The 24,605-nt window shown below is 32.6% G+C and overlaps 2 protein-coding genes across 2 annotated transcripts; both read left to right on the top strand.

Annotated features, from left to right (window-relative positions):
• Positions 1 to 7,494: 7,494 nt before the first annotated feature.
• Positions 7,495 to 12,193, top strand: LOC134718120 (uncharacterized). Its single transcript, XM_063580612.1, has 4 exons — positions 7,495 to 7,590; positions 9,193 to 9,527; positions 10,371 to 10,612; positions 11,876 to 12,193. The coding sequence occupies exons 2-4, from the start codon at positions 9,284 to 9,286 to the stop codon at positions 12,191 to 12,193; spliced, it is 804 nt and encodes a 267-aa protein (XP_063436682.1). The 5' UTR covers positions 7,495 to 7,590; positions 9,193 to 9,283.
• A 5,455-nt stretch (positions 12,194 to 17,648) lies between these two features.
• Positions 17,649 to 21,764, top strand: LOC134718121 (ankyrin-1-like). The gene is made up of 3 exons (XM_063580613.1): positions 17,649 to 17,747; positions 18,912 to 21,089; positions 21,166 to 21,764. Exons 1-3 carry the CDS (start codon positions 17,699 to 17,701, stop codon positions 21,762 to 21,764), a joined length of 2,826 nt encoding a protein of 941 aa, XP_063436683.1. The 5' UTR covers positions 17,649 to 17,698.
• The last annotated feature ends 2,841 nt before the right edge of the window (positions 21,765 to 24,605 follow it).

Below are 24,605 nucleotides of genomic sequence, written 5' to 3' on the forward strand. Positions count from 1 at the left end.
AAGAAATTAAAAAAAATGTATTTATTATGTGTTATAAAGTTTGGAAGTAATGTTTGGTAACTCATAAGATGTTGTGTTGTTAATATTTGAGTTACAAAAAAACAGTCCAACCACTTCTGACGAAGGACTTAATCTGATCGAACAGTCATCGTGGTCAATTAATTTGTAAATGTCAGGTAAAACAATATAAAAGAAGTGAGTTAGTCGTCAAAAAGGGATTTGAATCTAAGGCATGGTAAATGTGATGCTTAAAAGACATCTATATTGGTTTAGAAACTGCAAAATAACAGTATATAAAAGATGTTCTATAAAAAAAAGTATTCACTACTTTAATTCCAATTAACAAGCTTTTAAAATGACTGTTATAAATTGATCAACTATAAATAATGGATTTCAGAAATAAAAAAAGCGGGAAAGGATCTATTAGCAACACATAAAGCCAAAGGAATCCGAATATCAACAATGATTTTATTGTACATATGCATATATTTAAATATGTGTTCTTTGTGATATATTTAATCACAAAAGCCTGGTACAACCTTGATTACCCTTCAGTATGCAACACACTTTTATGTCAGCTAACATACACCTCTACAGTGAAACAAGAGATGCTAGTCAAAGTGCATGCTAAGATTTACTACATTCTAGTCTAATCAAAATTAGAAGACGTTGTATGACCGTCAAAGAGATTCCAAGTTAGTAGTGAAGTTCAGTAAACATCGTAAGGAGATATATCCCTCCCTCTAGGAGTCAGACATGTTCTTTAAAAGTCAATCTCCAATTGTTTCTCTGACGGTTATATATTGAGATAATCACCAATTGTTCATCTGACAATAGTCTGAAGAATTAACGCCATTTTACTACGAGTAAGGAGTGAATTTGACAAACATTCATATACTTATACGTTCAGGTATTTCAGACTTCTTATCCGTTTAGGTATTTCACATCCAATTTGTTATGGAAATATTCTTTATAAAGCACAAAGGTGTCAGTATTCACCTCAGAAACTTACAAAACCTTTGAATAGACTTATTAAGAAGGGATATAACTACGATACTGTTGTCAAGTCGTTAAAGATCGCATATGTTAGCGTTAATATTGAGTCACTGATAAGGTCTTTGCGTCAGAACTAAACACATGTATTTTAAAAAACAGTTGTTGGCATGACACGGGTTATGTTCTTCTCATATATGTTATGATGGTATGATACTATACCCCTAACGGGAAGGATTGTGTCTGATGTTCAGATGATGAAATCATAATCTTTCAGTCAGTTTAATTGAAGTCTGGAGCTGGCATGTCAGTTAACTGCTAATAGTCTGTTGTTATTTATGTACTATTGTCATTTTGTGTATTTTCTTTGGTTACATCTTCTGACATCAGACTCGGACTTCTCTTGAACTGAATTTTAATGTGCGTATTGTTATGCGTTTACTTTTCTACATTGGTTAGAAGTATAGAGAGAGGGTTGAGATGTCACAAACATGTTTAACCCCGCCGCATTTTTGCGCCTGTACCAAGTCAGGAGCCTCTGGCCTTTGTTATTCTTGTATTATTTTCAATTTTAGTTTCTTGTGTACAATTTGGAAATACTTTTTTCAATTGAAAACTTCAAAATTCTAAATTAAGAAGTGCAATGTAACATAACAAAAATTCTTAACTCCGAGGAAAAGTCAAACGGAAATTGCCTAATTAAATAAAAGAATCAAAAGCTCAAACCCACTAAACAACTGTTATATTCCTGACTTGGTACAGGCATTTAGATCTGGTTTTAAAGCTACTTAAACTCTTACTTCAATCTGTATTTTGGAAATGCACAAGGTAACGTTTTTTTTCTTACCTTTAATGGCATCTCTACAATAATTGCATTGTAAGTTGAATGTGAACTGATTGACAATTAAGTCTTTAAAACATAAATTCTGTATTAGTTGTTAATTTACTTAATCTAGCTCTCAGTATAGGTGGGTAATTAGTTGCCGTTTTTTTTTGGTATGTTTAAATACTATGCAATATCTGTGTTTTTGTTTGATATTGATTACTCTGTATTGGTTTGATTCTTTTTCAACTGATGTTTATAGTTTGTTCTCATGTTGTGCTATTACACCACTGTCACAGGCACAAACGCTCATAAAAGGGTTTAACATCGCACAAAATTGATGTGCCTGTCCGAAGTCAAGAGCCTGTAGTTCTGTGTTTTCGGTTGGTTTATTTCTATCATGTTCGTTTTTCGTAACTTTTTTGGCGTATACTTTGATAGTATCCTACCTGTTAAATTTAGAGAGAAAAACAATTTTGTGGATGATCACTGTAAATTTCGGTTCAGTTTCCGACAACCTGTTTTTATATTAGCTCCTTATGAACATGATGAATATGCTTTGAAACAAAATAAGATAAGTTTTCTATTTTAGAAAGTGGTTTGTTTGATGCATATCAGGATGAGATAATGTTGATAAAAAAATAAAACGAACTCCAAGATAAACTTAAAAGAAGTAGAAAAAAGAGAAACTGACAAAGTCAAATATTAGTCTGTATTTACCATGTCATATCAAATCATAGGAATATGTACAAAGGTACTACACGATGTGGTATAAGTGCCAATGAGACAACTATCCATCTAAGGAACATTTTATTAAAGTAAACCCCTGTATAAGTCAACATACGGTTTTCAACAGAGTGTATTGGCTCACACCGAACAGCAATCCCTTAAGGACCCCAAACAGTACTAGTGTAAAACCATTTAAACGTGAAAAGTAACGGTCTAATTTATTTTAAAAAAGAGGCACACTTATGAACCACATCAACATACCATATCTACAAACCTGCTTTGTACTATAATCCAATATTCCGAACCGGAGTTTTATTTTGCTTGTTCATAGTATGTTTTCTCAATTTAAAATGTCAGGTGTTTTATTTCGAGAGGATTAACGTGCTAAAACCTAGATCCCAGTCAAATGTATAAATAAATGTGTGGTTGTCCTGAATATGTTTGAAATATTTGTCATTTGATGTAGAATCGAGTTATATATATGTCTTCAAGATAGACACATGTCTACATTTGTCTGAAAAGAAAGAAGGAAGATTCCAAAGATATATACTCTAAACGTATGTGTAATTTTTTTTAAATCCTCATTTTGGTATCTTTCAAATCTATTTTGAGTCCCTTGACTAATGTATAATTTCAACTATATTTATCAAAGTAAGGTCACGGGTCGACCACTATCAATATGTTACATGATTTCTAAATAAATATTTTGATGTGACAAAAATAGTGTTTTGTGTAACATGTTAAAGGATCATGTTATCTAAAAGGTTATTCAAAGGGTAGAGTTATGAGAAAAATTGATAGTTATTTGGACGTCGTATCGATAATTTCTACATTTAACAGAGAAAGGTGCATTTCTGTTTTTATTCAATTATCTAAAACTTGCTTCAAACTCTGAAACGATTGACATAAAGGCTGCTGGTGAACACCATATCATTCAGATTAAATGGGTTCAATCAAATTTGAATCGTGATAGAGCACCTGATTAACTGATAGGTTTTTTTTTGTGTGTGTACATGGTTCTCGGTTTTTTAGTTCTCTATGCAATGTCTTGAGTTTTGTTATTGTTGGTTTTTTTCTTTTCGTCGTTTGTATTTTTGTCCATCTTATAATTTTGATGTTATTATTGATTACTTCTTGAAATGGACCTTTTATTTTTGTTAAAGATTTCTATGCATATTTCATTACATCTCTCACTATCCTGTCAACACTGATGTTTTAAGTTCGATTCCCGACTATAGCAGGTACTTTAGACTTCCATCTTGATTAAAAGGATTGCATTTTTTCGTGCTGAAGGTTAATGTATTATTTTGTGAAATACAAACTGAGTGGCTCAAAATAGCTGAAAGTGCGAAAAGTGATATTAAACATCACTTAATCAATCATTTCATAGTTATATAATTACGTTCTGTAATTGGTCAACTACACATGGTTTGATTTTTCTGATTTTGTTATTACCACCATTAAGTAACCAATAACTAAATGGTAAGCAAAACCACTGACCATAGCAGTTGGAAGACCAACCAGAAGCAATTATCTATAAATATAAACAGGATGACAAAACCTTAAATGTTTCATTTTGGATAATCGGTAGGTTTGTGATTCTACGCTACAAATGATACATATCATGTATGTACTTGTCAGTAACAGAAGTTCGTGTACTCGTCCGAGACATAAAAAGAATAAATAAAAAAATACAACAAAGAAGTGTATAGGCTATTTACAATTTAATAAAATCAATGTTGTTATTATTAACCATTTACAGTGTTTGTTCAAATACGAGTTTAAATAAAAGGAAGAAAGGTTTTATATCTAAAAAAAACGTTTGTTTATGAAGGAAATGAAGGAAATATGTAACATCGAATTGTATGTCATTATGTAGATCAGATATTCCCGTTTTTCGTGTAGTTACTTTATGATCGGAATAATGTTGCAATTACATTTTTATTTATCTACATATATAGGTATTTGTGAAATCAATCAGTTTATGAAACCTGTTTATTAGGCAGTAACATTTCATTATTACTAACAACAAATTATTTAAATGATATGTTGTCTAAATGATATCAATCTACTACTTATGATCAATATTTGATGGACGATGATCATGAATGCCATACAGAATAATGTTATAAAAAGTAACTTTAATAAAAATACTTTTTCTGTAATAGCATATTCAAAAATGTAGTCATGCTGACACGATACACGTATAATTTTACAACAATAATCATAGTTGGAGACTTAAAACTGAAGTCGGACACTTTTATAACATATACCACAAAGTTAATTGTAAGGATTTAAGTTTTTTAGGTTAAAGATCACTTTAATCAAAGAAAACCTGAGACGACAAAAACACACCTGTTTACCTAGTTTTAGGATAGAAAAAAAATGACGCAGTTCTTTAGAGGTATAAATAACACATTTGATAACGATACGTAAAACAGGCTTTTCTTATTTAATGAGCATATACGAAAAGTAATTCAAATACAGATACACGAACATTATATTTTGACTGGGTACAATAACTTTAAGTATTATACATATCCCTAATATAGTACAGCAATAATTGCCACGTCATCTTTGGAGTTTATGTTCCCTTTTTAAAAATGATACAATAGCAATACCAGGTGCGGTGAAATACATTTTACCCTGTAACGAATTTAGTTTTTTCAAGAGATTGTTTTCTTTAAAAGTTAAGATAAACAGAATTTCAATTTGTTCCTCAAATTAAAATTTAATACTAGTGTACGAGTATTTGCTACATAATAAAACATTTGGTATTTATTTTCATAGGTAATTGAACCATGCAACTTTTTTTTAATTTCAGAAACATCGTGAATTTGTTTTTAAACAATTCTATATAGGCCTATGATAGAAATGCTTATTTACGAAAATAAAGTATAGTATTCCTAATACATGTAGTCTTCTATGCAAATGTCAATTTTTCTTTTTTTGTGTTTTTTATTGTCTTTGAGGTAACATTTTTTTCTTACCCTTTATCGTTTCTTAGAATATGGTTGGTTACAAGCATTCGCGTGAATACCATGTATATGCCATATTGGGTAATAGAAATTTTTTTTTCAAAACAGGTTTTATAGTGGTGTTATGTCCCTTTTTATAAACAACATAGTGTCGAGGAAAATCCTAAAGGTTTCAAAAGACGATAAAATTGATAATGAAAGATTAAAATTATTTCATAAAACACAGTTAAAGCTAACATGTTATAATTGTTGGCATTACTGTTTCTATACATCAATGGTAAGACGTTCATATTACTTACATTATTAAAACTTAATCATTTTTATAGGCAACTCATACCACATGTTTAGATAGTCAGTCAGATAAATTCGTTACATAGTATGCTAGTGACCTAATACAATATACATTGAGTCAGTAAACCCCATATATAATTTACTGATTCCATATATTTTGTATTAGGTCACTAGCACAATATGTAACTAATAGTATCATGAAAAATAATGAATATGTAATAATTTTTGTGTACATTTGCCAATATATATAGTTTACGGTATACAAGCCATTCCTTGTTTATTTCCTGTGTATTTAATTTTTTTAAAATTTAGGCATTTGCGTCATTATAACTGTATAGATTCTGGTGAACTTTTAACATAGTAAAACAAATGAACTTTGATAATATGATTATAAAGACTTAAACTATTATGGTCCCTTCGACTGAGGTCATATATAGAGCTGGTGTTAAGTATGTCATGGTTTATCGGTTTTATGCTGAGTTACATGACTGGTAGAGTGTATGTTAAGTTCCGATCTGTCGCTGTATGACATAGCGTGAACATAATAGTAATATAGACTTTTTTTTAATAAACTCTTTTCTTTTTTTAGATGATGTTCCACTAAACCCCTTTCTAAAGTTCTGACTAACATACACACTACTGTGAAAGAAGGACTGCAGAAATACTCCGAAACGGCATATCCAAGAAGTGGTGTTAATCTGATGTGTATTTTTCAACTCTTTATTCCACTATTCCATATACTAAATTAAAAAAATTTATAACAACAGATCAAATGAACTGAACAGAAATACATGGTTTTACTCTTATACCCTGAAATTGAAGAAAATATACCAGTTACTATCTAAAAAAAATTATCGGCCTATCCATGAACAAAGACGATAGGCTTACATATACCAATTTTACGTTCATTGTATGCATTAACAGCTGTAGGTCATTATACGGTCTTCAACAATGGGCAAAGCCCATATCGCATAGTCAGCTATCATAGGCCCCGAAATCACAACTGTAAAACAATCATACGAAAAATTTAACGGCCGAAATAATGTGCATCATGTGGCTTGAGACAAGTACAAGCACCCAGAATGTGGTTTTGATATCTTGATACAGTTCAAGTTCGTATGTTGTTTAGATTATTATTATAGAAAATTTCTTCCACCGTTCATGTGCAAACATATCAAATGTTTAACAAAATGTTTCTTTTTTCAAAAGTCCCAGATTTGTTCCATTTTTTCCATTTCCAGGAATGATGAGACGGCCTAATATTTGACTGTGTGGCAGCACACATTGTTTACGAATATAATACATTTTATTCTTATTAGTTTAATTTCAACATACAATACAAATATTACTGAAATCCTAATTGAATATGAAAAATCAATATTTCATTACTTTTGATATTTTCAGAGTGTCAAACGTATTCGTGTTCCGTTTCGATAAAACTTTAAATCTGTTAAATTATTGTTCATAATATAACGTTAAAATGTACCTTATGATTGTACGCAAAGGTAAAAGCATCATACATTTGAAAAAAAAACATTTAAACACGAATACAATTACGAAATAGGCCTTCGTTCCATTTCGTTGCTCCCATTAAACTGTCGTCCCTTTAAACGTCATGTAATTGTACACTCGTACGATGTTAATTAAAACCTGTTTTGAAAGAAATAAAAGTTGAACGAATGAAGTCATTTAAACGCCAAGTTGTATCACTTCATTCAAACGCCATTTTGTATCATTGCTTACAAACGCCATTTTGTATCTCTACTGTGAGGAAGGGTGAGTTTTTCTCTTTTATTGTGTTTTAACAGACGATTTACGTAGATGCATAAACAAATAATTTTGATAGATGTTCGATTGCACGAATAAAGTCTAGTATTTGACGCGTATGGAAATGATTGCTTGACGATACTTTATTGTAGCATGACTTCATTGCCAAACAAAGACGATAAACCATCATTTAAACAAATGTTGCTGATCTATAGTATACAGTTCAGGTAAAATAACGCGCATGCGAATCAACATAACTTTTGTATAAAACAATGTCCTCTGTTTCATTGTTTTTTTTCCATATGAAAATATAAAGTAGACATCTAATATTTGAAATGTACACACACACTTCACATTTTTAAAAGTATGTATTAGTACATGTATGCCAATAACATACAAACGATATTGTTTGATATATTTATTTATACAAACACAAATTATTATTTGTTCTGTGCATGTTTTTTACTTGCGTCATAGCTCCATTGCCCCTGGCTAATGTCAAGCCTTCACATATAATTCAACTGAATATTTGAAGATCAATTTATGTTGATAAAAGCGACATTATGTTTAATGAAGAATTATTGCCAATTAAAACACAAATTGGTGTGCCTTTAAATATAATATAAATACCAAACAAATATGCAATAAAATTGAGAATGACAATGGGAAATAAGTCAAAGAGCAAACAACAGCCGAAAGTCTTTCGTTTGTGATATAGCTATGAATGTAGAACGTTTTCGGTCTGTTCTTTATCTTTTCCATTTTTCATGTTTCTTTTCTATATCAAATTGTCAGTTTCACATCTACTTTTAAACGAGCCCTCTGTTTTTTCTTATGAGATTCGTGTCTTTTTTTTATGTGGTGTATTGTGTACAGCTGTTTCTTTGATGATTCTTTTTTTTTCCCATGGCGTTGTCAGTTTATATTCAACTATTAGTTTTAGTGTCCAATTGGTATCATTGCCTTTTTCTGTTTAAGTGTCATATGTAGCCTCTTTTTTCATACGATCAGCATATTACGTTCAAAATCGTTTTTTTTTTACCAGTTTGCAGAAGCTTTACATATTTGTTATCTGTTTTGGGAAATCATGTGTTTGCGCAGTAGTAAAACACAATTGTCTTCAAGATAAAGGGTTTCAACCTTTACTCTCTAGGTACGATGGTTTAGTTATATAGAGCGACTTCAAGGTACGTAAAATAAAGGACGGTATTCGTCGTTTTTGTTGTCTTAATCTGCGATTTACAGTTTCAATTTATCAGCTTTTTTATATCTGGTTTTAAAAAGTCTCTCAACTTTCATTCAATGTATAAAAACAGATATGTCTTTTTAAAATTATATAGCAACTAAAAAGGAATATGATACTTGCTATAGATATATATAAGCATTATATTTAGCAAACCCCCTGCAACAACCATGCTATTCATACAATGCACAGACATATCATTAATGAGATGGGTCCAAGTTTTAACTTTTTTTATTAAAATGAATACATATATTTGAACAAAGACACTATATACTAGTATACATGCATAGTTGCAGCTACTTTCAATGTTGAACATAAACGCTTTGTGTACAATAAACCTTAATTCTTTTGTGTGATCTCATTTTCAGAAGTCAGTGATAAACAGTCAAATCATGATTATTAGGGAGGAGCGAAAAGACTTATCATAGGCTTACACTTCATAATTTGAACATTTACTAAATGTATGTTGTCATGGCGACTAACATGACTAAGGAAGAAGATAATTTTCTTCGTATTGTTTACTTAAATTACCGCGTAGGAACAACTGCGCTAAGGAGGTATTTTGACAGTGTTCATGCAAATTTGCAATCAGTTTTGTCATCTCCATCAAAAAAGGCAATACTTTCAGACCTGCACAAACCACCCAGAGGCCAAAGGAAAGTATTGTTTCTTGAACAATGGAATACTTTGTATCCAACATCAGGTAATTGTCTCCTTAAACTTAGAATATGAATAAAATGATAATGTGGTAGATACTCTTGATGGTACTCAGATGTCATAATGTTATCAGAAACTCATCATATTGGCTTTTATACAAACAATCAAAAACGACAAACACTTCAAACGTTTTGTCTTAATTCAGTGAAAGTTAATTTCGCGGGCTTGTTGTATTAAGAAATGACTTCATTTATGTTTAATCTACAGTCATGAGATATTGAACGAGAGTGTTGTAAAATAATCATCACCATTAACAGATGGCTTATGGTTAAAACTGTCCATGTCGGTAAAAAGGTGTTAAAAAAACTCACATTTATTGAACGAGTTACCATTGCAGTATTTCATGACATTTGTTGTTATTGTTACGTATAACACAAACATTCAGTGTTCGATGATACATGTATATCACAATTAACAGTATATGCAAGCAGGTATATTTTACAATATATTGATGATTTGCAAAGGTATGCATTTTGTTCAGGTTGATCAGTTTGGAAAAAGAATGTACATAGTTGCAATTAGAGACAGACAACACTTACCAAACTAGTTTACACATTAAGCAATATATGTGTGTAAAGCAAAAATAGAAATAACCATGCTCGATGGAAAGGTTTCATAAAAGATAAAGTTGTTTGCAATAAGAAATCGTTAAAAAGCATTACTGTCCTTGCATATGGCTACAATAAGGAAAGCCCATTGACTGGTAGGTACACTTAACATAAGTTAATAGAGTGCTTAAACTGTGAGTGAATTTAAAGTATGTCACATAGCAGTTCATGAGATAAAAATACATGAAAGAAAACATATTAAATTGTTAATCCTTTTATAGGGTCACCTGTAGTATCATCTGCCGATTTAGACGTTACGTTAATGGTTTGTCTTCTACGAAATTTACCACCATATGTTGCACCACCAGCTTCTGGATTTGATGCTTTACCACTGTCAAATGACTCGTCTCATGGTGCTCACATAGCACGGATAAAGTATTATAAAAATTTCATTGTTTCGCATTCAAAAGATGGAAAACTATCAGATACAGTTTGCAACAGAATATGGATCGATTTGGAAATGGTATGCATATTATTGTTTTTATAGGACTGAAAAAAACTGTGCGTCGTCATCCGAAGATATTTGATCTACTAAGAATACATTGAGTGCAAGTGCATTGATCTCCATGAATTTGTATTAAAGGGTATCACACAACAAAAGGAAGGCTGGGATTGATTCTGGGATTTATTTTCTAATTGTTTACGAAATGTTCGATAGCGCGAAATTAACCCCCCTCCCTTTCATCTCTCTGGAAGATGTCCCCTTCCCTTTATGGAAAATTGAGCTCTTGTGTACTTACAAATGCAGTATAACTAGCTGGAAAAGCTATGACAGTTTGAAAAACTGATATCCGAAGAGTGCCCATTTGTCCAGGGTATAGGTTGAATTCACCATGCCTGAGTAAAAATATTTAAACTATGTTATAACATGTTTGGTCCTTCAATAGTACTTTCTAATTATGTCAATGCTTTATAACTATATTACAAAAATGGAACAACTATGAACAATTTAAAACATGAGTTCTAAATGAAGGTTCAGGTTTTTTTAGTAAGGGACTCAATTTTATATTGCTCAGTAAAATAGATTTTATCAAATTTCTAAGATATTTTATTCCTTCCAAGCACTTTTAAAATAATGCATTACAACAACATAAAATAGTATATATAGGGTTAATTTTTCAATGAAAGGAGGTTCAATTTTCCAGGGCTGAGTGAAAATATATATTATTCTTCGCTCATTTATCATGAGTAGGCATTATACAATGTATAAGTCATCAATGTTGATCTTACTTTGTATAAAGATATTGACAATATGTTATATAACCCTATAACATGGCATGCATACATATATCTGGATAAAATCACACTTGTCAGTATTAAATAATGAGACTTTGACATAATTTTTCTGTTAGAGTTTTGTACGTCTTCTTTTTTTCATTTCAAGATAATCGGTAATACTTCAACGGAACCAACAGGAGATGAATGTCATGATTGAAGAAGTTCACTAGAAATTCATCTTATGATATCCCAACTAGGTTTGAAGTAAATTACCAGTGAAAATTCTATCAACATTTGGTTTAACAAACTCTTTCTGAGGGACCAGAAACGACTTCACTTAAAACAACTGCATAATATATAATTGCTTACATCTATTTCCCGTAACCTTTTGGTAGGTAATCGTCTCATTGGCAATCATTTCTCATCTCCTTATTTAAGAATTATCTGCATGAAAGATTAAATGAAACTAAATATTACACTAATTGATTTTTATGTTTTCATTTTTTAGGCGATTCATGGTTTGGGAAATCAGCAAGATGTTAAAGATGCAAGTGATGCAAAATCTAAATTTCTGGACTACAACGCACTTAACGAACTTGTAAATGTTACATTTAGTATTCGACGTAATCGGGAAAGATTAAATGTTTATGGTAATGAACTAGCGGTGCAAAGTTCAAAAATGAAGAAGCTAGAATCGGCTGTTGAAAATATGGAAAAAGGTAATATTTTGTTAGAAACGTGTGCACGATTCTATATTTTTCTCAGTACATTCAGTGGCATGTGTTCAGACAGTCTGCTTGAACTCTGTTTAGATTTCTCGTGTTAACTATAACAATGAGCTATACTAAGCAATTACAATGCACTGAATGAATAAACACAATAAATATTCTAATCTGGAATTATTTTAGATTCTAAAAATGTGTATGTTTGAAAACTAACCCAATTTCATACGTTAAACTCTCCGTCTATGGTTAATGTTACTTTCACTTTTATATATTTTAGTATAAAGGTGGTATAAAGTTTAACTGATTTTACATAGGTAACCCACTGTAGTGATATGTACCACCTTAACTTACTAATTCTTAATTTTCCACATTTCAATACTACTTAGTTAACATGTTAAAGTGTGATACATTTCTTATCAATTTTCAAGTATTTAAAATAAAAGCAGATTCAAATAACTTCTTGGATAGACATTCATTTCAATAGTACAAATATTAACATAACTTTGATCATTGTTTTATTTATTTTGTTATCAATAAAAAAAACAAAAAAATAACATCGCTATATACAGCTATGAACATGTATGGTCATACATTCGGTACATGCATACATGTTGTCAATGCACGCAATCAATGTTTTTCTTACTATTTATGGTGTCATCACAATAAATCCGCTGGATATGTACTGATTGAAATTTTAGTCTTAGATATATTACAGTTATTTGTTCATATAGTCATCTTTCTTTCTATTTATAGAAACATCTATTTCTCCGTCCCAGGGTCCATCTGCCAATTTTAACAAACATTTGATGAAATCAATACTCAAGAAATGCAAGATCAATATTATGATTGATCGAATAAAGTTCTCTTTTAACTTTTCCTTTAATTTGCACTATCCCTAGTATGCCTTAATTAGTTTCCTCAAGCATTACATTCTAAAATATACAGTCTTTTATCCAAGAGTTATACGAATTAGACAGTGAGGAAATAGACCTTATAGGCTGTGTCCATTGTTGAAGGCCGTACGGTGAACAATAGTTGTTAATGTCTGTGTCATTTTGGTCTCTTGTGGATAGTTGTCTCATTGGCAATCATATCACATCTTCTTTTTTATATTGTATACTTAGTATAACATAGATAAATATAAGTCGTTCTAAAATTTATTTTTAAGTGTCATCTACTATCTCGTGTATGCTTAGATCATTTGTTGGTGGTGTTGGTTTTTTTTTTTGGTGAATAACTCACTTTTGACGTTGAAAAAATGTGTGGTTTGTCATTCAAAATTTTAGGACTTTTAACAGTTATTTAAAATTCAATATCTATACACCAAAGGGTATTCTCGTGAATTTTTTTCTGCATCTGATTTATTGGCTTATAAGTATCCGAACTTATTCTTGAAACAATTTCAATAAGCACTTAAACGGTGTTATATTGACTCACAGCTACTTATTTCTTTAGTTGTTATAAACTTTAGACCTTCCAGTACACATAACTACAAGTTCCCTCAAATTATATCGGTACGCTATGTCTTATGTCTTTTCGTTAGTTGTTTAATATAATATATGTCGATTCGATGAGTGAATCCTCTTGTTTTAGTAGTTTGCTGTTAAATCACCTTTCCATGTTAGTTATAGGGTTGGCCGGCTATATTTGTTTCTCCTTTGAATATTTTACATTCAAACTTTGTATGTCAATGCCCTTTGAAGCTTTCAATGTGGTCTTAGTTCTGCTCATGTGTCAAGACTGTTCGATGACCTATAGCTGCTTACTTATACCTCATTATCTCTGGTAGTCCGGCCGATTGGTGCAGATATAGAACAGAATTGCTCACTTGATGCGGAAAGCATGACATTTTGCACAGTAGTTCTTGGTTATATACCCTTTGATTTCAGCTATGGACCCACTCTGAAAATTCCAATATGGCCGCCATGTTCAAGATGGCTGAAAAACGTTATAAATATCAATATTGTCCGCTAGGTATTCTATTTAATTTCGGAAATTAGAGTAATGATTCTTTAAAAATGGCCTTCTTGTTCTTGAATTTGTTATGAATTAATTTTAAATGTATAAAAAATAATTTGGTCTTTTCTTTAAAACATACATTTGCATATATGGCTGCAAATACAAAATCATATAGTGAAATTCAAAATATTAATCAATATGTTATATGCTATTGTAATTGTTCTTTAAACGCTTTCAGTTTTAACGGTAGGAACGTTAATTTAGGTCGGTTAAATATGGATGAAAACTAGGCAACTTATCTGAACTTTGAGGCAGTGCCAATGGTTCCTTGTCTCGTGTCTCTTCAATGCCACATCTTACGTCACTTGTCGCGTTTTCATCTGTCGTACCCACAACATCGTCAAATTTTTCTTTTTAATCAATAGGAGAACCTTCTCTGCCGGCGGATTAGACTAGTTTCATCATTTAAGATGGTCAAGTGGCAACTATTTCCTTTTCCAACTTCGTGCGAAACCAATTTGCAAGTAGTCAGCGAGCATGGTCCTAAAATGCACTCCTGGTCGGCACTTCTATTAGTTTTATTGGTAACAGTCATTTCTGATTTTGGCGGAACTATGATAGTTCGTTTGTTTCAAACTTGCTGAGTTGAAATCTCGTTTCTACTGTTAATAAATGCTGCATTTATCACTTTATTGTTGATGGTAAGTGTGAGAGTACTCAGATTTATCACTGCACTCAGAGTGTTCAAAATATCTAGCCTATGTATAGCATCGTCTGTCAATGGCACTTTGCACACATCCCATGGTATGTTTACTCTATCAATGTCGAGAGCCGATTTTGTGATGAGATGATGTTTCATGGCAAATACACTTAGGAGTCGAGTGTTGGCCCAATGGCCCGAACCTTTACTGTTTAAAGATTCCATTGTTGGGGTTGCGCTTTGATTTGCTCTGTATCCTGGTGAAGATGACCGTTGTCTGAAATAACCGGGATTTCTGGAGTGTGAACCTGAAACAACTAGCAGTTGTTCGTAGGGACTTTATAATCTCTGGCTTTAGGGGTGTTACTGGTAGATAGGTAGTAAACCTGGATGTATTTCTATCTGGCGAGCTACCGCGATTGTATTGCTCAGGAGATCTTCCACGTGTATATTGATCAGGTGATCTTCCATTGAACTGGTGATCTTCCATGATTATTTGATCAGATGGACCAAGTATATACTGATTGGCTAATCCACGGTTATGAGATTAGTTGAAAGCAAGTTTTCTGACAATTTGTATAAGGTTATGCACCTCATTTTTTAAAGGACTGCTCATATTTCCTTTATCGGTCGGTGATACTAGGTCACCAGCAAAGTAGACTTGCCGATGGGTATAATTGGCACTTTTTGATCCATATATCGCCATCTGGTTAGCTTTAGAGGTTTTCAATTGTTTTAACGCCATTTTGAATGTTTTTGGGTTCCTCTCTATTACATGCCTGCATCATCTTTGTCTTTAATGCTTCGGTTCCAATCTGGTTTGATCGTCTTTCTTGCTGAAGCGTTGCTCCAATACGTTTCGTAAGGCCTTGGAATCATCATCAGTGTTACCTTGCAATCGTACTCAAAGCCAAAATCGACCTGGCAATCTGGGCGTCTACACACATTTTTCCTGATTTGCAATTGTCATCTACCGGCAGTTCGTTCAAATTGATAAATGAACGCCTCCCAATTCAAGGATCCTCTTCAATTGAGTATTTGCATTTTGGGAGCTTTGGGGTTTCCTCTGCCCTTTCCTGTATCGGTCAGTGCTGTTTTGAGAAGCCTTTTAGAGTTCCATGGGCTAACGAGGTTGTCATAATTGGGATGATAAATGTAGGAGGAGGATTTGCCATTGATTCGCAGGGGATGACACCGTAAGTAGGCACTGCAGTCACCATTAAAGAAACTTCATACGCTCCACTTGCAGCTAATTGTTTCTGTTATGGTGGTCTGCCCTGAACCAAATATTATTGACTCATAATAGGTGGTAAGTGTGCGTAAGAAGACACATACGATTTTTTCTGGTATCCTTGATTAATACTAGTGGTTTCTAGTATTTCTTAAATATAGGTTGTTGATTGATTTGAACTGTCTCATGCAGGGCCAAGGGCCCTAACATAGGACTTTCGACTTTAGGTGAAGACACCTTCCATAAAGTTGCCGCGGTTGATGGTTCATGCGAACAATAATTTTGGAAAGACCAAAGACATGGATTTTGTTGTGTACTTTTGGAAAACTTGCGTTGTACTAGGCTATGGTCAAATTTTGGCTTAGATGATGTGTCCATTGCAGTAATTTTAACTTCTTTATTTTGATTGTCCACTTATTCACTTTTAACAATTGCCATTTGGTGGAAGGTACCCTTCTGTTCAGGTGCACTTTTCAATTGAACTGCATCTCCTTCCTCAGTTTTTGCCAGCTTGTCCATCCGTCTCAACACAACATTGAATATCTTATTGGTCTGACCATCAATTCCGCCAAGCAATTACCACTAGCCTTGTGGTTTATCCTGTCTTCACACTGCTGGAGTTGCTAATATATTGCTCCCATCTGTTCGTTATTAATATTCATTGCCTCTTTCTGTTAAGCATGCATCGTAATAAGACCAACTTATATTTTATCAATTCGCGCTTCGCTTTGTTTTATTTTGCGGTAAATCTCAGCTGTTTTTTTAGCATTATTTTTCCTATCTGCTAAAAATTATTGGTACAATTGTTTAATATTCATTTCTGAGTTGTACTCTGTTACAGCATCTTCAGTTGTGGGTTTCTCCATATCCCCAATTGATTTAGTTTCTGCCATTTCAATGTTCTTGTCCTTGTTGTCCTCATTCCTGTCATTTCACTGATATGTGTTTGAATAATTCTCATTTCACAGTATAATATCTCAAATTTCGAAATATTGCGACTCAAGAAATAAGATAGGCACTGAATAATATCTTAAGGCAGATAAATCCCAAATCACAGCTTTTATGTGTGACGCAAGACAAAATATAGTGAAGCTTTTAATGAAAGCTACTACTGCTGCTTTTTATGAAAGCTACAACTTTGAGTATGAAAGGACAAGCTAGGCAAAATCAAAAAGGACAGAACTGGGACAGATACTAAATGACACTGTACATCAATAAAATGCTTATATGCAGGTCATTTCTCAATAATAAATATTTGCTTATATTCAAGGCGGTCATTTTCAAAAGGCGCCATTTTGAATTTCAAAGATAGATCAAAACAAAATCTTGTACACCAAGTCTTTCAAATATATTCAATGTTGTGCTTCCAGCATCCAATCCCCTCTAGTTGGTGCAATACTGGAAAATATTTTAGAATGTATGGCAGCCATCTTGAAATAAGCCTCCATATTGAATGTTGAGAATATATTGCTTAGCACACTAAATTGTACCATCATGCCAAATTTGGTGCTTTCGTCATTATTTTTAACCGATCGGCCGGACTATGGCGAGACTCGTCTTATTGGCAATCTTGTCACATCATCTTAATTTTTTTAACATGTCACTGCCATACAAATGTTGGTCCTGCAGTTTGCGCGTGGTGTTTTAATCAAATGGATCTAAAAATCTGTCCTTATTGTATAAAAAGAAGAATATTCTGATCTTAAAGAGAAAATAATGAAAATGGAAACTGAGCAGGACGAAGCTATACCAAAGAATATCAGAGGTATAGTATCAGTTTATATGCTTTGAAACTTTATATCTTGACAACAAAAGACTGTGGTAATAATATTTAAAAGAACTATTAGTTTTAATTAAATAATAAATAAAGTGTCAAGAACTGTTAAATAAACTTTAAATATATGTCATCACAATGAAGGCCAGAGATCACTGTTGTTGTTTTTTTTGGCTTTCTTTTTTGTTAAACACAAGATAAAAAAAACATCAACAGTCAATGGCAAACCGTATAAAGTAGATAACATACTAAGGACATTTGACATATACATGCATGTTTAACCCCGCCACATTATTTATGTATGTGTCTGTCCCAAGTCAGGAGCCTGTAATTCAGTGGTTGTCGTTTGTTCATGTGTTACATATTTGTTTTTCGTTCATTTTTTTATATAAATGAGGCCGTTAGTTTTCTCGTTTGATTGTTCTACATTGTCCTATTAGGGCCTTTTATAGCTGACTATGCGGTATGGGCTTTCTCATTGTTGAAGGCCGTACGGTGACCTATAGTTGTTATAATGTCTGTCATTTTGGTCTGCTGTAGACGGTTGTCTCATTGACAATCATACCACATCTTCTTTTTTATATTTGCATACAGTCATAGCAGTAGACAAACGATACATCATCGTCCACAAACTTTTGTTTTTAATTTAGACTTACGACATTCGGTATGAAGGTTGTATCTTTTTTACGGTATTGTATATTGTTATAATCTTTTTTTGTCATTTACTTTTGACCGTATATTTAAATAAATTGATGTTATTTGGAACATTTTAATCTATGTTTTGTTTTAAATTAGTATTAACCATGTATTTATATGTTTTTTCAATGATTTTACAATAAGCTATATCTTACAGTACCTTTCCATGGTTAGACAAGACAATATCCTTGTGTCTTAAAAGAAAATATCATTGTCTTGGGTAGTTTCAATTATAATGCTATCAAAATAAGAAGCAAATGATGCCAACAAAGTCAACCCCGTATAACACTCCAGGTCGTCATCTAGCCTACAACGATAAGACGATAATGTCAAAATATGAAACAACTTACACAACATACGTAATCCACTATTAATTGCCTGCTTATTATGATATAGTTAAATTAATATAAATTGTCCATATTTTATCTCTAATTAGCTACACTTTATAATATTTTTCAGACCAAATAGAAAACGAAATAAAAGAATGGGAAATAAAGGATAAGATGTTTGTGACTACAAGAGCAAGTGAGCACGTCCTAGAGTGTTTACAGGACAACAGTTGTTTGACTTTAACTGCTCCATCAGGAGTAGGAAAATCTTTTATTGCAAGACACACAGCACTAGTTTTACAAAAGGAAGGGTACAAAATAATACCAGTAAGAAAACAGGATGATATCAGAGATTATTATCAACCTGGTAAACAGACAGTCTTCATCATAGATGATATTTGTGGAAATTTTACTGCCAATCAACAACAGATTGAAAACTGGCAACAACTGTTACCTGTGATTAAAACAATTATTGCAGACAAATGTTGTAAGATTATTGTATCTTGTAGGTTACAAGTTTATAGAGATGATAAGTTTAATATATTAGAACCTTTTAAGACCTGTGAATGTCATTTAATGTCAGATAAGTTATGCCTTACAGCTGAAGAAAAAGATATTATGGCAAGTATGTATATTGATTCAAGTTTAGACAATATTGATAAACTATCACAAAATAGTGAATTCTTTCCTCTTTTATGCTCTTTATATCTTAGGGAAAAACATGGAGATGTTAAGGCATTTTTCAAAAATCCATTTTTCGTCTATCAAACTGAACTAGACAGTTTGGGTAGGCATGGAGATGAGGGGAACTATAAAATATGCAGTCTAGCTTTACTAGTTCTCTTTAATAATCAGCTGAAAGACAAATGGATCCAGGGTACAGTAACACGTGATCAACAACAACTTATCGAAACTACATGTGATGCTTGTGGATTGAACAGAGGTACTTCCAAGGCAAAACTAAAAGAGGCCCTTCTCACTCTAGAAGGTACATTTGTACATAAACAGGATGGTATATATAGAACTGTACATGATAAATTGTTTGACTTCATTGCTCATTACTTTGGTCAGAAAATGATTGAATGTTTAATAGACCATGCTGATAGTGATTTTGTTCATGAACGCTTCATATGGAGGAATTCAACAGATGAAGGAAAAAGTAACATAGACTTCATTATTCAAATACCAGACGAAAATTTTGAATTGTATTTAGAAAGGTTTATAAAGGACTGGTCAACAGGAAAAGTGAGAGTTACATTTATGAACACTAATTTGACAGTTTCAGAATTTAGACAACAGCTTTTAAAGCATTTACAAAATCTGAGCAAATCATTTCAAGTCACATTAGCCAATACATGTTACACAGTATTTTCAAAAGAGCACTATGGATCAGGTACTACTCCACTGATAACGACTTGTTTTTATGGTTTTACTGATAGGGTAAAGTGGATATTACATAATGATGTAGATGTGGATCAGTGTAGAGATGATGGGATAAGTGGACTGTACTTTGCAAGTCAGAATGGACATACTGAAATAGTTAAGCTGTTGTTAGAGAGAAATCCTAACGTTGATCTATGTGACAATAAGGGATGTAGTCCACTGAGACAGGCAAGTCAGGAAGGACACACTGATATAGTACAGTTGTTGTTAGAGAAGTCTCCTAATATTGATCTATGTGACAATGATGGGACTAGTCCTCTGTGTATGGCAAGTCAGGAAGGTCATACTGATATAGTAAAGTTGTTGCTAGAGAGAAATCCTAGCATTGATCTATGTCAAAAGGGTGGATGTAGTCCTCTGTTTATTGCAAGTCAGAACGGACATACTGAAATAGTAAAGTTGTTGTTAGAGAGAAATCCCAACATTGATCTATGTCAAAATAATGGATGTAGTCCTCTATACGTTGCAAGTCAAAACGGAAATACTGCTGTAGTAAAGTTGTTGTTAGAGAAGAATCCTAACATCGATCTATGTCAAGAGGATGGAATTAGTCCTCTGTACATTGCAAGTGAAAACGGACATACTGATGTAGTAAAGTTGTTGTTAGAGAAGAATCCTGACATTGATCTATGTCAAAATGGTGGATGTAGTCCTCTGTATATTGCAAGTCAAAACGGAAATACTGATGTAGTAAAGTTGTTGTTAGAGAGGAATGCTAACGTTGATCTATGTCAAAATGATGGATGTAGTCCTCTGTACATGGCAAGCCAGGAAGGATATATTGATATAGTAAAGTTGTTGTTAGAGAAAAATCCTAATGTTGATATATGTGACAAAGATGGCTGGACTCCTCTGAGACAGGCAAGTAAGTACGGTCATACTGAAATAATAAAGTTGTTGTTAGAAAAAAAATCCTAATATTGATCTATGTGACAATGAAGGCCAGAGTCCACTGTACATAGCAAGTCGGGTAGGACATACTGATATAGTGAAGTTGTTGTTAGAGAGGAATCCTAATATTGATATATGTAGCAATGATGGACGTAGTCCTCTGTACATGACAAGTCACGGTGGACATACTGAAATAGTAAAGTTGTTGTTAGAGAAGAATCCTAACATCGATCTATGTCAAAAGGATGGTTGTAGTCCTCTGAACATTGCAAGTCAAAACGGACATGCTGAAATAGTAAAGTTGTTGTTAGAGAGGAATCCTAACATTGATCTATGTCAAATGAATGGATGTAGTCCTCTGTACATTGCAAGTCAGAACGGACATACTGAAATAGCAAAGTTGTTGTTAGAGAAGAATCCTAACATTGATCTATGTGACAAAAGTGGCTGGAGTCCTTTATACATTGCAAGTATGAATGGACATACTGAAATTGTGAAGTTGTTGTTAGAGAGAAATGCTAACTTTGATCTATGTGACGAAAATGGCGATAGTCCACTGTCCGTGGCAACATTATTTGGATATACTGATATAGAAAAATTGTTGTTAAAACGAAATCATGATAATGATCTATGTGACACTGATGGCTGAAGTCCACTGAACATTGCAAGTTAGTGTATTTCATACCTATAAAACGTATATCAAAGGTCTACCTGTCTTATGAGACAACTTGTTTGCTCTCACTAAAAAGTGGTTTCTTTAAACAGGTGTCACTGCATATTCATTTTAAAGCTTTTTTGTTTTACTGAATTATTTCAGATCGAGTTACAATACACACATATGGGCTATTATCTTCTGATTATTATCTGTTTTTGTTAATATTGCTCGTTTTTTTTATCGTGTGTTATGACTTTTTACGTTTGTCATTTTAGGTTAACATTTACACTTGAGTGCTATCAATGTTGATTTTTGTTTTTCAACTCTTTTTGTATATAAAGCTTACGTCAGTAACGATTATCTATGTGTTGCTATCATTACTTGTGTTGTTTTTTTTCATTTTCCAAATAGAGAGTACAGTAGTTTTTTCATATTGTCATTTATGATAATTTGTTTCATTTATTTGCTATTATTTGTAATCACTACTGGTATTGTTGGATTATTCATAAAAAATTAGCATGATAAGTGTGTGGTAGTCCTTTTTTTTTCGTATTGTCATTTTACAAAAACTGGTCTTGTTTATTTGTTATCAATGTTAATTTATGTTTAACTCTATATTTTGTACATAATACTCTTGTAAATTTTGTTTACAAATTTTGTAATCGCTACTCGTGTTGTTGGAATATTAATCAAAAATAAGTGTGTTGTAGTCCTATTTTTTCATATTGTCATTTTATTAAAATTGATCTTGTTTATTTGTTATCAATTTTTTTAACTCTACATGTACATGTTGTACACAATACTCTTGTAAATCAAGTTAACAAATAATGTTATCATTATTCGTGTTGTTTGGTTATTAACTAAATGAAGCGTGTGATAAGGAATCTTTCTTCATCTGGTAATTTTATGATATGGACAGCTACAATGATTTGGTGTCACGATATATCAGTTGCATGGGTTTGAATCCCGGCGGGAAGAACAAAAAAATTGCGAAAGCAAATTTACAGATCTAACATTGTTGGGTTCATGTTAAGACGAGTTGTATATACATAATGTGCACAGCCATGTATCACCATAATTGCTGGTGATCCGATGGGTAAATCTGTTGTAGAGTTGTCACTGACTCAAACGTACTTATAAATAAAATTATTTTCTGTGAGTGTATCTAGCATTTATTTGTAAGAGCATTTACTATAGATAATTGAGCTGATCTGTAACAATAACTGATCATTGCTTATATAGCATGTACTGCAGTTCGACGCTAGATTAAAATTGGCGAGGAAAGGTAACACAAGGCCACCGAAGGCTTGATTTTTGTGAAGCCCACGTGGTCGTGTGGTCTAGCGGGACGGCTGCGGTGCAGGCGATTTGGTGTCACGATATCACAGTAGCATGGGTTCGAATCCCGGCGAGGGAAGAACCAAAAATTTGCGAAAGCGAATTGACAGATCTAACATTGTTGGGTTGATGTTTAGACGAGTTGTATATATATATATATACATATATATATATTTGTTCCTATCAATGTTGATTTCCATATTTCTACTCGACATTGTGCACATACTATTTAAATTTCTTACGTATGTTCAATACTCAGTTCAAAATTATAAGTTTTGCATAACGCTGGTGGGATAGATAAAGGAACTGAACGAACGAGGTCTGTGTGCTTGTTTAAGAGAAGCAAGTTTTTAAAAAAATGGCTGGACAACTGTCTTATTTCTCCATAACTTTATAATTTTCTAGTTTTATTTCTCAAAACATATTGGAAAAATAACACAAATTTGATAAGATGTTTAGATATGTGAAAAAAAAATACTGTTATTGTGGAAATATATACCATGTCTAGCGAACATGGACTTATTAAGAAGGGATATAGTTGCGAGACTGTTGTCAGGTCATTAAAGATTGCATATTTTGGCGTTAATATTGAGTCACTTATAGGGTCTTTGCATCGGAACTAAACACATTTATTAAAAAAACAGTTGTTGGCATGACACGGGTTATGTTCTTCTCATATATGTTATGATGGTATGATACTAAACCCCTAACGGGAAGGATTGTGCCTGATATTAAAAGGATGAAATCATAATCTTTCAATCAGTTTAATTGAAGTATGGAGCTGGCATGTCAGTTAACTGCTAGTAGTCTGTTGTTATTTATGTTTAATTGTTATTTTGTTTATTTTCTTTGGTTACATCTTCTGACATCAGACTCGGACTTCTCTTGGATTGAATTTTAAATGTACGCATTGTTATGCGTTTACTTTTTTACATTGGCTAGAGGTATAGGGGGAGGGTTAAGATCTCATAAACATGTTTAACCCCGCCGCATTTTTGCGCCTGTCCCAAGTCAGGAGCCTCTGGTCTATGTTGGTCTTGTTTTATCTTAATTTTAGTTTCTTGTGTACAATTTGGAAATTAGAATGGCGTTGATTATCACTGAACTAGTATATATTTGTTTAGGGGCCAGCTGAAGGACGCCTTCTGGTGCGGGAATTTCTCGTTACATTGAAGACCTGTTGGTGACCTTCTACTGTTGTTTTTTTCTATGGTCGGGTTGTTGTCTCTTTGATACATTCCTCATTTCCATTCTCAATTTTATTTATCCTAAGGTTTACAGTCTTTATTGTTATAACACAATAGTGGTTATATTAATAAGACTGAAGTTCGTATTTTTTTTCATTTGATTCGTGTCTTATATAAATGCTATCGATAGAGACATATGTAAAAGAACTAATTGAATTGATCTATTAAAAGTTCTACAGAACTTTTCATGTTCTTGTATATAAATTTATATGACTTTGCAATGAATAGTGTGTCTTTTATAACCAATATC

Source organism: Mytilus trossulus, chromosome 5, assembly GCF_036588685.1.
Source record: "Mytilus trossulus isolate FHL-02 chromosome 5, PNRI_Mtr1.1.1.hap1, whole genome shotgun sequence".
In the NCBI taxonomy this organism is placed as follows: Eukaryota; Metazoa; Mollusca; class Bivalvia; order Mytilida; family Mytilidae; genus Mytilus; species Mytilus trossulus.